Genomic DNA, 14,435 nt, shown 5'->3' with positions numbered 1-14,435 from the left:
GGGGGGGGACGTGTTGAAAAGAAATTGAGCCAGACACAAGATAAAGCATAAATAATTGCCCTGGCCCTTCCTGTCATGTCTGTCCCATGCATCCCCTTTTGCCCCCCCCATGTCTGGCTCTGCTCCCCTCCCCAAAGTGTCCCCATCCCAGTCTCCTCTGTGCATCCCATCTGCAAACTCCCCCCCACCCCAGGCTGGGAGAAGGACCCTGCTTAGCATGGGGCAGTCAGTGTGTAACCCCCCCCCCGACCCATGAAGGCCGGGCTCTCCTCTCCCCGCCCCCCAGCAGGTGCGCAGTCCTGGGGGAGACCCTGGCTATCTGGATGCTCTGGCCTGGACGCTGCCCCACAGACCTTGGGGAGGCGAGCCAGGCAGGGGAGTGCGAGCGCCAGAGCTCTGAGTCACCCTGATAAGCAGCTGGGAGGCAGGGGAACCCGGCACTCACACGGGACCGGGCTGGGGCGGCGGGACCAGGTCTGACCCAGCGCTGCTGCCCACATCGCGTCCCGCCGAGCAGCTGCCACGTGGGGCTGCTGGACTTTCTGTGGGGAGTGGGGTCTAGTGTGGGGAGCCAGGATGCCTGGGTTCTGTACCCAGTTTGGGGGAGGAGTGTGGTTTAGTGAGTTAGAGCCGGGGGATGGGGAGCCAGGACTCCTGGGTTCTATGCCCAGCTCGGGTGGGAGTGGTGTATAGTAGTTAAAGCCGGGGAGTAGGGGTTCAAATCCTGATTCTTACTCTATCCCAGAGCCGGGGCTGACCCAGAGGGCTCAGCACAGGGAGGGGGGCTGTGCCCTGAGTGGCACCCCATGGGCTGCTCCTACGGTGCCAAACCCTGACCCCCTGGTGTGGGCTCCTGGCCTAGGTTTGCCCTGATCAGGCACGAGGGCCCCGTGCTGGACCCCTGGCCGAGCCTCTGCCTGGCTCCCCAGTGAGAGCGCCTGGGGCAGGGAAGAGATCAGCGAACGAGCTCTGGCCCCTGAGGTCTTTGATGCTGTAGCCAGGGCCAGTCTGATTCCAGTATGTTAGATCTCGGGGCGGGGGCTGTGAGCGGAACGGGGGTCGGGGACCTCTGGAGCCCCATCCCCCAGCACAGGGCAGCAAGGCGCAGCGGGGGCAAAGGGGCAGTGGAGGGTGGCACAGTGCAGCAAAGGAGGGGTAATTCCCTCAGCTCTCCCTGCACCCCTCCATCCTGCTGCTTCCCTCTCATCTCCGGTTCATTCATTCCTGCAGCAGGAGGAAGCACTTAGCCGCAGACCCACTTTGTGGGCTGGAGAGAAAGGGACGGGACGAGCCCCCTGTGCCTTGCCCCGAGATGCAGCTCCCCTGCACTAACCACTAGACCCAACTCCCTTCCCCAAGCTAAGAATAGAACCCAGGAGTCCTGACTCCCAGCCCCCTACTCTGACCACTAGACTCCACTCCCTGCAAGGGGACTATCTTGGCATCTGCCAGTAAGGATGCCGAGCTGGAATTGGCCAGGCCAGGATCTGACTGCCCTGCTCCTGGGGCTGGCTTGGGTCCCCCCCACCTAGCTTTGTAGTGCCGCGACCCAGCTCCCCACCCTACCGGCTTTGATGGGCTGCAGCATAGGGAGGATACAGGAATGTTGGCAGCTGACAGAAGTGTGTGTGGGGGGGGGAAGCCGTCCTTTCTCCTGGAGTTTAATTAAAACTCGAGCAGAGGAGCATCCCGTGGGCGGGACGGGGAGCGAGGGCCAGATGTGAGGGGCTCCGGCAGCCCCCGTCCGGTTCCTCAGCCTCTCTGCTCCAGGAGGGGGCTGGCTAGTGGCTACTTGGGAGAGGTGGCCACTGGGCCCCGAGGAGACGGGGTGGGGGGGGTCATGGGAGCTGATTAAGAAAAGGGTCACTTAGGCTGAACATTGGGAGTGGTGGGCACCCCGACACGCCGCATCCAGGTGAGGAATTGCCCCCCCAGGGGACGGGCTTTGGGGCCCCCGTTCCCTGACGGGGGGGGGGGAGGGGGACAGATCCAGCCAGGAACGGTGCCCCCAGGGAGTGGCTGGGAGCGCTGTTGCTCAGGTCATTTAGCGCGGGGGAGGGCCTGGTGCCGGGGGGCGCACCCGAGGGAGCAGCCAGGCGACGGCTGGATCCCAACGCCCCAGCGGGAGCAGTATCCTGGGCGTCCTTTTCATCTGATCCCGGGCCGTGTCTGGGGCTGAGTCCTCAGTTCGGCCTCCCCCCCCCCGCCTTGTCCGCAGCCTCGGCTGGGTCTGCTCTGACGGGCATCACCTGGATCGCCGTGGCCTGCTCGCTGCTGTTCTTCCTCAGCTGTCTGGCCTTCCTAGGTATGGCCTCCCCGCCCGGCTCCTCCAGGCACTCGGCCCAGCGGGGAATATGGGGTTTGAGATGTCACCCCCTGTGCCCCATCACGGGTCTCCTGGTCGTCCCAGCCATGGAACCTGGGCCCCATTAGCACAAGCCCCAGTCGTGTGAGGGAAGGAGCGGCTCTGTAATGTGGCTGTGGTCCCTGGTCCCAGCCAGCAGGGGGCGCCCTGGCCAGGGGCACGAAACCAGTTAATTGCCCCTGGACGCCGCTGCCCTCTGCTGGAGGCAGCATCAGGGCTGCTGCGCCAGTCTGGACCCAGGTTGCCCTCTAGTGGGCGCAGCCGGAATTCTGTCCAAGGCCCAACGCCGATAGCCCCAGCGGGGAACCCCCTTCAGCTCAAGCAGCCTGTTAAAATCACAGGGCTTGGGGTGCTGGGGGGGTTCTTAGTATTTATTAGACTCCCTGTCCCTCTCCCCTCAGTCCCTGCCTCTGCCTCACACGCAGGTACACGCACAGCCTGACACACACACACTGGGTTGGTGTACGATTCACACACACAGACAGGGTCTGTCAACACACACAGACAGGGTCTGTCAACACACACAGTCTGTCTCTCTCTACACACACAGACATGTGGTCTGTCCGTATTCATAGGCTGTCTCTCTCTACACACACACACACACACACACACACACACACGGTCTGTCAACACACACAGTCTGTCTCTCTCTACACACACACACGTGGTTTCTCCGTATTCACAGGCTGTCTCTCTACACACACACACACACACACACAGAGGGTCTGTCGACACACACAGTCTGTCTCTCTCTACACACACACACGGTCTGTTTGTCTCTCTATACGCACACAAACTGGGTTGGTGTACGATTCACACATACATGCACACACCCACACAGTTTGTCTGTCTGTCTGTCTACACAGTCTGTCTCCACACACCACATCGTCTGTCCGTCTCTCTCTCTATACACACACACATGCACACACACTCAGAGTCTGGATGTCTGTATACACAGTCTGTCTCTCTCTAAACACACAGTCTGTTTGTCTCTCTATATACACACATACAAACTGAGTTGGTGTATGACACACAAATATGCACACCCACACTGTCTATCTATGCACAAACCATCTGTCTCTCTCTCTCTCTCTCTCTCTCCACACACACACACTCACTCTGCATTTGTGTCTGACTCACGCATACATACACACCCACACTATCTGTGTATACACTGTCTGTCTGTCTGTACACACACAGTCTGTCTCTCTCACTCTACACACACACACACACATACTGGGTTAGTGTATGACTCACCCTGTCTGTCTGACTGTCTATATACACACACACGCCGTGGGTTGATTGGTGACAAACCCACACACGTTCTCTCTCACGCCACCCCACCCCACCCCGGTGGTTTATGCTGAGCAGCCCGTGGGCCCTGCAGCTCTGTGTGGTAGTCCCAGGGCACTGCACCGTGGTTGGGCGTTCGGCCCAGTCCCCTGTGTTACTGCAGGGGGAATCTCTCTCGCTTTCTCTCCGCAGTGCTGAGAAGGGTGAAGGTCTGTGCAGTGCTGCTGTGCCAGGAGGAGAACGGCGAGATGACCAAAGTCACCATAGACCCCCATTCCAGCCGTGAGAGGGAACTCCCCAGCCAGGAGCTGCCAGCGCTCCAGTTCCTCCAGGTCTCGCTTGGTGGCTGCGTTGGGGCTGACAGCACGGACTGGCCTTTGCCTCGGTCTCGCCTCTGTCCGTGTGGGTTGCAGCCTGGTTCTGCAGGGGGGACAGCAAGCGTCACCTGGCATGTCCCCGTTGAGCTGCGGGAGGAGGCGGATCAGTCTTGGCCCATGCAAGCAGGTGTTTGTGCTGGCAGTGCCAGAGCTGCGAGCTTCCCTGGGGCAGTGCCAGGCAGGATTTCCACTGCTGCAAGCTTCAGGGTGGACTGATTCAAAGCACGGATTTTAATCTTGATTTAAATCACCAAGCAGGAAACCTTGACTTAAGTCACTGATTTTAATTGCGTTTTGCATTTGTATTTTTTAGTTCTTTTCCTAACGGTTCGTTCTGGTTGGTGGGTAACCATTCAACCATGTCGATTCGCTACTAAATATAGCCTGTTCTCTAAATTTGGTCCTTCTCTTTGCTACCCGGAGGACGCATTATATCTATACACATTTATTTAAGCAGTTATGTAGCTTAGCATTTATTTAGTGAGAATCTTAATTTTGCCCGTTTGGATTATGTTTGGAAACGGCCAAGGACACGTTTCTCATTTGCTAACAGATGATTGTTCGCTTGTGATTTGTCTCAAGCTGCATCTGGATGGAAATTGGCATTCCAGTAAAAATGCACAAAACCAGCATTTGAAAAGGTTTTGATTAGTGAAATAAAACTCCTTAAATGCCCTGGATACGTAAGGGGCCCAAACCGTAAGTTTATCCAAACGTATTTTGCATTCAAAACTAACTGGCTTATTCAACAGTGGGAGAATGATCTGTCGTTAGTGAATTGAGGGATTGTTTCTGGTCACTCTGGAGACTTTCAAAGGTATTTAGGCACCTAAAGATGCTAATAGGTGCCTACAGGTATTTTCAAAGGTTAGGAACCTAACTCCCATGGGAGTTAAACAAAATAAAATAAATTTTATCCACCCTGCTAAGCATCCCTGCACCAGTGCCCAGCCATGGACTCCACAGCGCTGCGAGCTTCCCCGCAGCAGTGCCCAGCTGGGACAGTAGCGCTGTGAGCTTCCCTGCAGCAGTGCCCTACCTAGGATACGGCTAGGTTCTGTGCTCCCCTCTACATCCCAGGGAGCTGAGAGGTTGCCCTTGCCCAACCCCGGTGCCAGGGCAGCCCGGAGGCAGTTCAGAGTGTCACCCTAGCTGTCTTTGTCCCCCGCAGGTGCTCCAGGATGGGCGCTTCTCCGTGGTGTGGCAGGGCACCCTGCACCAGACGCCCGTCGCAATCAAGGCCTTCCCCGACGCCTGCTCCCAGCACTTTGCAGCCGAGTGGTCCGTGCACAGCCTGCCCCTGATGAACCACGACAACGTGGCCCGGCTCCTGGCGGCTGGGCGAGGAGGGGTGCGCGGGGAACAAGGGAGCCTGTTGGTGCTGCAGCTCTACCCAGCGGTAAGTGCTCACCCCGCAGCCAGCCCTGGGCATGGGGGGGTGGGGGATGCCACTGCCCTCTGCTGGGCATGTGCAGAACTGCGTGGGGATTGAGTGCCTGTGCACGGGCAAGGAGGAGATTTTGCTCCGGGATTCTGCCTGTTCTCAGATATGGAGAGAAAGAATTTAGTGTATTCAGAAAACTCTTCCTGATGGGGGATGGGTCCAGCCGGGGACTCATCCCATCGCTCCCCATCAGGGGGATGGATCCAGCCAGGGGAAGGACCGGGACCCCCCTCCCCACTTGGAGTTTCACGGCCAGACTGAACGGGGTCCTGGTGAGCAGACTGCACGGGGTCAGGGCTGCATCTGACGGGCCCCTGTGATTCTGGCCTGGGGTCCGACTGAGCCGGGCTCTGTCTGCCCGCAGGGTTCCCTGAGACACTTCCTGAGCCAGCACGTCAGCACCTGGGACGCCACCATCAGACTGGCCCTGTCGCTGGCCCGGGGGCTGGCCTTCCTGCACGAGGAGCTCTGGCACAACGGTAAGAGCCTCCCTGGCTCCCGGAGCCCTGCGGGGGGAGCAGCAGGCCCCTGGGGCAACGCCTTGCCCTGCCCGAGCCCCATGGCTGCGGACACAGCTGCGAGCCCCCTATCCCCCACTCCTGGTGCCCAGCCGGCCGCAATGTGGCGAGTTCGCCCCACTCACCGCCTCGGCGTGGCGAGTTCGCCCATCCTCAAGGGGGAGCACAGGAGCTGGGAGGTGGGGATAGGACACATGGCCCATCAGTCCTCCCCTCCACTAGCCAATCACAGCCAAGGGTTCCCCATGCCCCCACCAGCCTGTCCAGTGCACCAGGCCCATGAGCCGAGCTGGTGCGGTCTCTGCAATGTCCCGTTCTCCGTGCCTATCCCGGGGGTAGGGTGGGGGGGCCAGGATTCGGCCCTTCTTGCCCTCTGGTGGCATTGAGAGGCACAGTGGCCCCCCCCCCCCCCCCCCCACACAGCTGGACCCTTCCTAACCCATGTCTCCTCGGTGCCAGGCCTGCACAAACCCAGCGTGGCACACCGGGACCTGAGCAGCCAGAACGTGCTGGTGCGGGAGGACCAGAGCTGCGCCATCGGCGACTTCGGCCTGGCCACGGCGCTGCCCGCGTGCCTGGAGCAATGGGGCGGCGGCCGCATGGAAGCTGCTGTCAGGAAGGTAGGAACTGCGTGTGTGTGTGTGTGTGTGTGCGCGTGTGTGAGTGTGTGCAGCAGCACTTGTGCTCAAGGCTCAGAGATCTAGGCGGTGGGTCCAGCTGGAGAGCTGGGAGTGTGTGTGTCCGTGATACCCCCCACACACACATCTAGGGCAGAGAGGGGAAGTTTTAATGGGGGGGGGGGCGAGGGTGGAGGCTGGGGGAGTCTGAGCTCCCCGGTATATGAGCGCACGGGGGGATGTGTGTGATCAGAACGTGATTGAGCATTGAGGTGGGGGGGTGAGGTAGGGGAGCCCCTGGAAAGGAGGCTGTTTGGGGGGAGGCTGGGAGCCCCATTTGGTATGAATCAGCCCCGTTCACAGGTACACGCATGGGAACCTCAGCCCTGGCACGTGCAGACGGTTGCACTAGCACGGGCAAGCTCACCCTCGCGTGGCACGTGAACGGCTGGTGGTCGGCGGCTGGCACTGACCTGCCTGCCTGATCCCAGGCAGGGACCCAGCGGTACATGGCCCCCGAGATCCTGGATGACAGCCTGGACCTGCAGGTCTGGGGCCGCGCGCTGAAGCAGGCTGACATCTACTCCCTGGCCCTGGTGCTCTGGGAGATCCTGTCGAGATGCTCGGGGCTCTCCCCAGGTGAGCGGCTGTAGGGCTCGGCGCTGGACGTGACCCCCTGGACCCCAGCTAGGCCGTGCCAGGCAGGATCCGGGCTTGGAGCCCATCCCCCAGGCCTCTGTCCTGCCTGCACTGGTCCCTTTCTGCACCCCATGGCTCCTCATGCCCCCCAGCTTAACCATTGCTCAGCCCACCTCCCCCAGCCATGGCCGTGCTGCTGTATGCAGCCCCCGTCCCTAGAAAGCCTCAACTCCCCCCCTCCCTGCCAAGAATTTCTCCCCCCCCTTCTGTCCCCCCCCCCCCCGCACTATCAAATCAAGAGCCTCCCCCACTCCCTGGTGGCAGCACAGACAAATAAAGTGCTGGAAAGGCTGCCACCTGGTGGAGGTTTGGAGAAATAACACGCAAATTCTCACCCCCCCACACACATCCTCACCTGGCACTGGACCTTCTGCGCTGCACAGTGGTCCCTGCCCTGGGGAGGTGTCTGGGAGCTCAGCCCCTGGGGAGGTGCCTGCCCCCGGCTGGCGTGGGAAGGGGAAAAGGGGTATTGCTTACGGGCTGATTGCTAGGAGCAGTGAGCCAAGCTGCCCAGGAGGGAGGGGGCCCTGGGGCCAGAGTTGCAGCTCCATACACTCCAAATCCAGGGGGGCTGATTCTCATTTACCCCCTTCCTGGGCTGTGGGGGGGCAGGGACAAGTTTGTGGTCCCCGTATTCTGGGCGCAGTCCCACACCCCTGGTGTTGGAGCAGCCTCAGAGCTGTTGTAACCCTCTGCTCCAATGGGCCCCGGGAGGCAGGGAATACCCATAATGCAGTGTGCTTTGACCATGCCCTGCTCTGCCCCCTGCACTGGGGCTGGGAGCAGAGCCCTTACGTGGTCACGCCAGCCCCACACCAACTGGGGAGCCTGCTGCCTGGGGGGGGAGACTCCCCAGGGGGCCACATATCCCCACTGTGCTGCCAGTGCAGCCTGAGTGTGCCGAGAATCAGGTCTCTTGGATCCAAGGGGAATCCCCATTAGCCAGCAGCAGTAGTTGGGCTTTTATCCGCTCTGCTGGCCACTTGAGGGCGACACGCGCCCACGCACTGAGCCAGTCGCTGGTACCCAGGTCATCTTAGGGGCTGGGCTGGATGGAAGCCACGGCTGTTTGACCCCCACCTGTCCCACTCTCTCCTCCCCTAGACTGCGGGGTCCCTCCCTTCCAGCTGGCCTACGAGGCGGAGCTGGGCAGCAATCCCACGTATGGGGAGCTGAGGAGACTGGCCGTGGAGGAGAGGAGGAGGCCAGCCATCCCCGACTCCTGGAGGGGGACAGGCCAGGTAAAGGGGCTTGGGGGGACACTAGGGGCAAGGGATAAAGGAGCAGTGGAGGGGAGGAAAGACGCAGCTAGCTCTGCTGTTGGTTTAAAGGGCCAGCGGTAAATACATCTATGTAGTGAGACCCTTTGGCGACCCCCCAGATTTTATTATATTCCCTGGGGGCTTTACAGCCCTGGCCTGAGCCCCACAGGTGAGCAGGGTAGGGGGGAGGGTCTTGTCTCTGCTGCAGCAGGTTCTCTCTCAGGGCGACCCCTCAGCCAGCCTGGGGTCCGGAGCCACCTGCACCCTGAGAGACCCCTCTCCCCTAGGTCTCCATCTGCCTGCGGGAGCTGCTGGAGGACTGCTGGGACCCCGACCCCGAGGCCCGGCTGACGGCCGAGTGCGCCCGCCAGCGGCTCCAGTCCCTGGGAGCCGAGTTGCCGGCGGGGGTGTGCTGAGCTGGCAAGGGGTGCTGCCCCCATTCTCACCCCCCACCAGCCCACGGTGCCTGGGAATGCTCCTTGGGCCTCGGATTGGCACTGACGGAGGGAGAGGAACTCTGGGGGCAGGGATGGTGCCACGCCTGTGTCACCCCAGCTTTTGCCGGCGCTGTATATAAACACGGCTGGCCTGCGCCCTGCTGCTGCATGGCCTCAAGCTGCCCAGCCGACCACCCCCACCTGGGCCGGATTCGAACCTGCCGCTGCCCCCTGCTGGATGGGATCAGAGCTGCCTGAGCGCAAGTGTGAACCGATTGGCCCTTTATGGAGCTGACACAGGTCTTGTCCATACCCCCCGGCAGGCAGGAGGGGTGTACGCCGCACGGCATCCAGCGGGTGAGTGGGGTGCAGGCGGCTTGGCCAGAAGCCATGTCTGCATGGTTGCGGCCATGGGTTTGTTCCCCAGATCAAGGGATCGAGCCCCATTTCTGTTTGGTTGGCTGCTTGTGATCAATAAATTGTGTGCCCTGTATTCTGGGATCAGTCCCAACCCCTTCGTGTCGGAGCAGCCTCAGGGCTGCTCTAACTTACACTCTGCTCCCAGGGGCTCCGGGAGGCAGGGAATACCCATAATGCAGTGTGCTTTGGCCATGCCCCCCATCTGCCCCCAGGCTAGGAGCACAGCCCTCATGTGGTCACGCCAGTCCCACACAGATATGCCAGCCCCACACGGATGGCTGGGTGTGCAGCCCTTAAATTACCCCCCATCCCCTTCATGGACATGCATCTCCTTAACCCTCCCCCCCACACAGATGGCATGCACCTCTATTCCCTCCCCCCCATAGGCATACAGACCAGACACACACTCTCCCCCAAGACACATACACACACAGGGCATATGCCCTCAGCCACACACCCACTGATGGGCATACACAGGTATACACCTTCCATGCACACACATGCACACTGTCCTGGGCCTGGGCTATGTTGTTTACACGGTGGATAGCAGGACCAAATGCTCCCTGCAGGGCCGCCCAGAGGATTCAGGGGCCCTGGGGCAAAGCAGGGGAGCAGACATAAAAAAAGGTGCCACCCGCTGCGGCGCTTGTACTCACCGGGCGGCGCGCCGAGTCTGCGGCGGCAGCGGGTCCTTCACTCGCTCCGCGTCTTTGGCAGCACTGAAGGGCCCGCCGCCAAAATGCCGCCGAAGACCCGGCGCGCCGCTGGGTGAGTAAAAATTAAAAAGGCACCTCTAGCCAGGGAAGGGATTCTCGGCCAGGGCTCGCAGGGCCCCTGTGGGGCCCAGGGCAAATTGCCCCACTTGCCCCCACCCCCCGGCTCCCTGCCCCAAAGAGCTCACAATAACAGTCAATATTTGTGAGTGGAAACTGAGGCACTGAGCAGCAAAGTGACTTGCCAAAGGTCACCCAGCAGAGCCAGGAATAGAAGCTGGGTCTCCTGAGTCCTAGTCCGGTGCACTATCCACTAGCCCACACTGTCCCTCAAAGCTTTTAATGGGGGGTGCAGATCTTGGCCATGGGGAGCTGGGCGGGGGGACAAATAGTGGCATTGGGGGGGGTCAGGTTCTGACTCTTCTATTCCTCACAGACCTTAGAGTCGGTCGAGACTGGGCTACGGCCTGGGAACGCCAGCTGGCTTGCGATGGTCCCACCTGTCAGGTGACTCCTCGAGGAGACCGTGGGGCACTAAAGGCTTGGCCCTTTCTCCTTACATCTGGGAGTGGGTTATGGAAGGATCTTGCTCAGCAGGAGCCTGGCGTTTATGATAATACTCTGCATTCACAAATCCCCCATCTCCCTCATTTCACAGCAGGGGAAACTGAGGCATGGAGGGGGCGGGGGAAGGGACCCACCCAGGACTAAAACCCAGCTCCCAGGCCTCTGCGCTGCCTCTGTCTGCAGGCCGATGGTGCAATGCCAGGGTTTGCTGATCCTCGGGGCTCTGTGCCAGCCACCTCTCGACAGGGAGGGGCCGGGGGACGCAGGCACCTGCCAGGTGTCATTCAGCTGGAGTGACAGTCCCATGTTAGCCCCTGCACCAGCTGCAGTGACTCTGGGAGCTGGGCTGCAGTCCCGCTGAGCTCCTCCTCCTGGCTACGAGAAAGGACTTAGGATGACCATGGCTCCCCCTCCTCCACTGCTCCCTTGCAGGGTAGAGGGGGCCAGCCCATTCCACCCCCAGGGGGTGCCCATGATGTGACAGGAGAGGGCCGCTGGAGGTGGCGGGTCCAGAGGAAGGAGAGAGGGGAAGCCTGGCTCTTGGGGAAGAGGGGATCAGGGGAGAATACAATAGATGAGAGAAAGGTTGGGACAAAGGGGGAAACAATGGTCTTGTGGCTAGTGCCCAGGACACCTGGGTCCCATTCCCAGATCTGCCCCTGACCCACCGTGAGAATCTCCCATCGCCTCCCTGTTCCCCAGCTCCCCCGTCTGGGATCATGATATTGACACGCACACGCCCCAAGGTTGGTGAAAGAGCCTTAATTTGTTCTGCTCCGCGGAGTGGGGGGAATCGGGAATCCTGTTGGGCGCTCAGCCTGCAGAAAGAACATGTGAGGACCAACGCAGCCCTGCCCAGGCCGTCTCTGAGCCCCAGACGGGGCAGACGAGCTGCTTGCTGGGGTAGTTTGACATTGAACGTTTGTACGAGGGGGCTGGCTGGAAATAAAGCCTGAGTAATACATCAGTACAGACTGGTCTGAGTGATCTGGTATGGGAGGAGGTGGGGTAGATGGGCCATTGGCGAGTGAGCTCGCCGAATGTTGAAGGATGAGGGGTACAGAGCTAGTTTGATTTGTTGCAGCAGGATATGCATAGATCAGTGGTCCCCAAACTTTTGAGGGTCACGCCCCCCCCTTACCCTTGTCCAACACCACCCCCGCCTCCCTAGAGCCAGGTCCAGGAGCAGGGCCGCAGCTGCAGGGCAGGACGACGTGGACAGGGGCCGAGGCTGGGGCCGCAGCTGGGGGTGGGTCTGGGGCCAGGAGCGGGGCTGGGGACAGAGCCACAGGGCCGGGGCCGGGAATGGAGCTGCTAGGAGGCCAGGGCCAGAAGCTGCCAAGGCCAGAAGGGGGGCCAGAAGCCGGGGCCGGGCATGGGGCCAGGAGCTGGGGGGGCATGCCCCACAGTTTGGGGACCTCTTGCATAGATTATAAGGCCCAAAGGGATGCCTGTGATTGTCTCATCTGACCTGCATAACAAGGCCAGAGAATGGCCCTGAATTACATCCTGTTTGAAGTAACGGAGAGTCCTGTGGCACCTTTAAGACTAACAGATGTATTGGAGCATAAACTTTCGTGGGTGAATACCCATGAAAGCTTATGCTCCTCCCTTGGTGAGTTTCTCCTCCCTTGGTGTTCACACCTTAACTGCTAGCAGAGGACCTCACCCTCCCTGATTGAACTAACCTCGTTATCTCCAGACTGATTCTTGCCTGCATATTTATACCTGCCTCTGGAAATTTCCATTACATGCGTCTGACGAAGTGGGTATTCACCCACGAAAGCTTATGCTCCAATACATCTGTTAGTCTTAAAGGTGCCACGGGACTCTGTTGCTTTTTACAGATCCAGACTAACACGGCTACCCCTCTGATACTTGACATCCTGTTTGAAGATGTTAGAAAACCCTCCACTCTTGATTTAAAACTTGCCCGTGGTGGAGAATCCCGCACGACCCTTGGACCTTGTTAGACCTTTGTCTGCTCACCTGACCAGCCCGCGAGCAAGTGCAGGTACTGACAGACTGCGATCAAGTCACCCCTTAGCCTTCTCTTTGCTGAGCTAAATAGACCGAGCTCCTGGCAAGTCTATAAGGCAGGTCTCCAAACCCTGTCGGCGTTCTTGTGTCTCTTCTCTGCACCCTCTCCGAGACCAAGGTGCTGCTACAGCAAGAGGCATGGGGCTGGACAGATCCAGTGGGGCCAGAGAAAAACACCCGGGCACCTATCCCTGTGCAACCCCCAGGTTCTTATCCTGCTCTCCTCCCAGGAGCATCTGAGCACCTTCCAGTCCAACTCCCACCTGTCACACATGGCTCATTCCCCCCACCCCCCGGGGGAGAACTGGGTGGGCAGCGGAGGGTTTTGTTTTGGTAGGGTCTTGGTTTAAATGTACACTGGGTTTATAGCCAATGGGCCCCCGGGTCTGAGCCTGCAGGGAGCTGAGGATTCTGGGCGAGAAGAGCCAATGGTCTGATGGAGGACTCTGCGCTGGATGGGTCCCTGGGAGCAGGGGTTAAACAGGGCGGAGAGGATCCGACACTTGCTAATCACCCCGCCTCATGCTTTTCTCCCAGAGATCTCCAAGCGTTTTACAAAGGAGGTCAGGCGCATTAGCCCCATTTCACATACAGGGAAACTGAGGCACGGAGTGGCGAAGTGAGTTGCTCAGCAGAGCCAGAACTAGCACTCAGGTCTCCCAAGGCCCAGTCTGGTGCTTTATCCGCGAGCCCCTAGTGCCTTCCAGAGCAGGGAATAGACCCCCAGAGTCCTGGTGCCCAGTCTCCTCCTCTAATGATTGGTCTGTGATCTGGTGCAGTAGGGCCTCAGATTCTTGCCCTTAGCAGCAACCCAGAATAATAACACTTAACAACATGTCCCTTCAGCACAAAGGACTTCAGAGATTTGCATCTAAAATGGGGGGTGGGGGGGCATAGTTATTGCTGTGCGAGGCTGCCCCAGACTCATTCTAACCTGCAGAGGGATTCTTAAACCCTGGGGCTGAAGCAGCTTCCTAGATCTCATCCCAAGAGAAATCCAGCCAGTGATTTCTCCAGGGCATGGGATTCTGGGGCAGGACTTTTATCTGTCACTAATATTTGCACATCTCAGGCATCCCCCCTTTGTCCCAGGTCAGGGGTGTTGTCCCCATTTTCGCAGGGAAGTAAACTCAGTCACAGGGTAAGCGAGGTATATGCCCAAGTGTTACCAGTTGTGCCAGAGCCTGTCCTGTACGCAGCATTCCCTTCCACGGCAGCCAAATCCAGGCCAGGATTTAGGATGGTCCCATATCATGGAACTAAGCAGCGAGAACAAGATCCATTCTATTCATTACAGCTGTGTCCTGCCTTCCATCCCTACCTGCTGGAGCCCACTCCCCTCCCAGAAGGGGGACCAGAACCCAGGAGGCCTGGCTCCTAGCCCCACCTGCTCTAACCATTATATCCCACTCCCCTCCCGGAGCCAGGGCTAGAACCCAGGAGTCCTGGCTCCAATCTTCTGCTGTATCGACTAGAAAACAACCCAATAAAACTTTGCCAGTTTTCCCAAGAGATTCCCCAGCCCCAAGTCCCTTTCCCCACATGTAGTTCCATTGCCTCATACACTGGGCAGTGCTCCCTAGGGACACTATCCTTTGAGTGCAGCCAGGATCTCACTGACCTTGGCGCTGCTGTCAGGTGAGCTTTGCTTTCATGCAATGTCATCAGAGCTGTGGTAAACAC

The 14,435-nt window shown here is 59.5% G+C and overlaps 1 protein-coding gene across 1 annotated transcript in view; it reads left to right on the top strand.

The window, feature by feature from the left end:
• AMHR2 (anti-Mullerian hormone receptor type 2) overlaps positions 1-8,991 on the top strand; it is a 10,848-nt gene extending 1,857 nt beyond the window's left edge. The window contains exons 4-11 of the mRNA XM_024218250.2: positions 2,219-2,305; positions 3,851-3,990; positions 5,207-5,434; positions 5,844-5,958; positions 6,457-6,617; positions 7,106-7,253; positions 8,418-8,554; positions 8,863-8,991. Of these exons, the coding sequence (XP_024074018.2) occupies positions 2,219-2,305; positions 3,851-3,990; positions 5,207-5,434; positions 5,844-5,958; positions 6,457-6,617; positions 7,106-7,253; positions 8,418-8,554; positions 8,863-8,991 (1,145 nt within the window). The remainder of the gene's footprint in view (positions 1-2,218; positions 2,306-3,850; positions 3,991-5,206; positions 5,435-5,843; positions 5,959-6,456; positions 6,618-7,105; positions 7,254-8,417; positions 8,555-8,862) is intronic.
• The last annotated feature ends 5,444 nt before the right edge of the window (positions 8,992-14,435 follow it).

This window comes from Terrapene carolina, unplaced genomic scaffold (genome assembly GCF_002925995.2).
Source record: "Terrapene carolina triunguis isolate 2854851 unplaced genomic scaffold, T_m_triunguis-2.0 Scaffold836, whole genome shotgun sequence".
Classification (NCBI taxonomy): Eukaryota; Metazoa; Chordata; order Testudines; family Emydidae; genus Terrapene; species Terrapene triunguis.
Note: the sequence above shows the minus strand (reverse complement) of the source record. Positions and strands in the feature narration are given on the sequence as shown.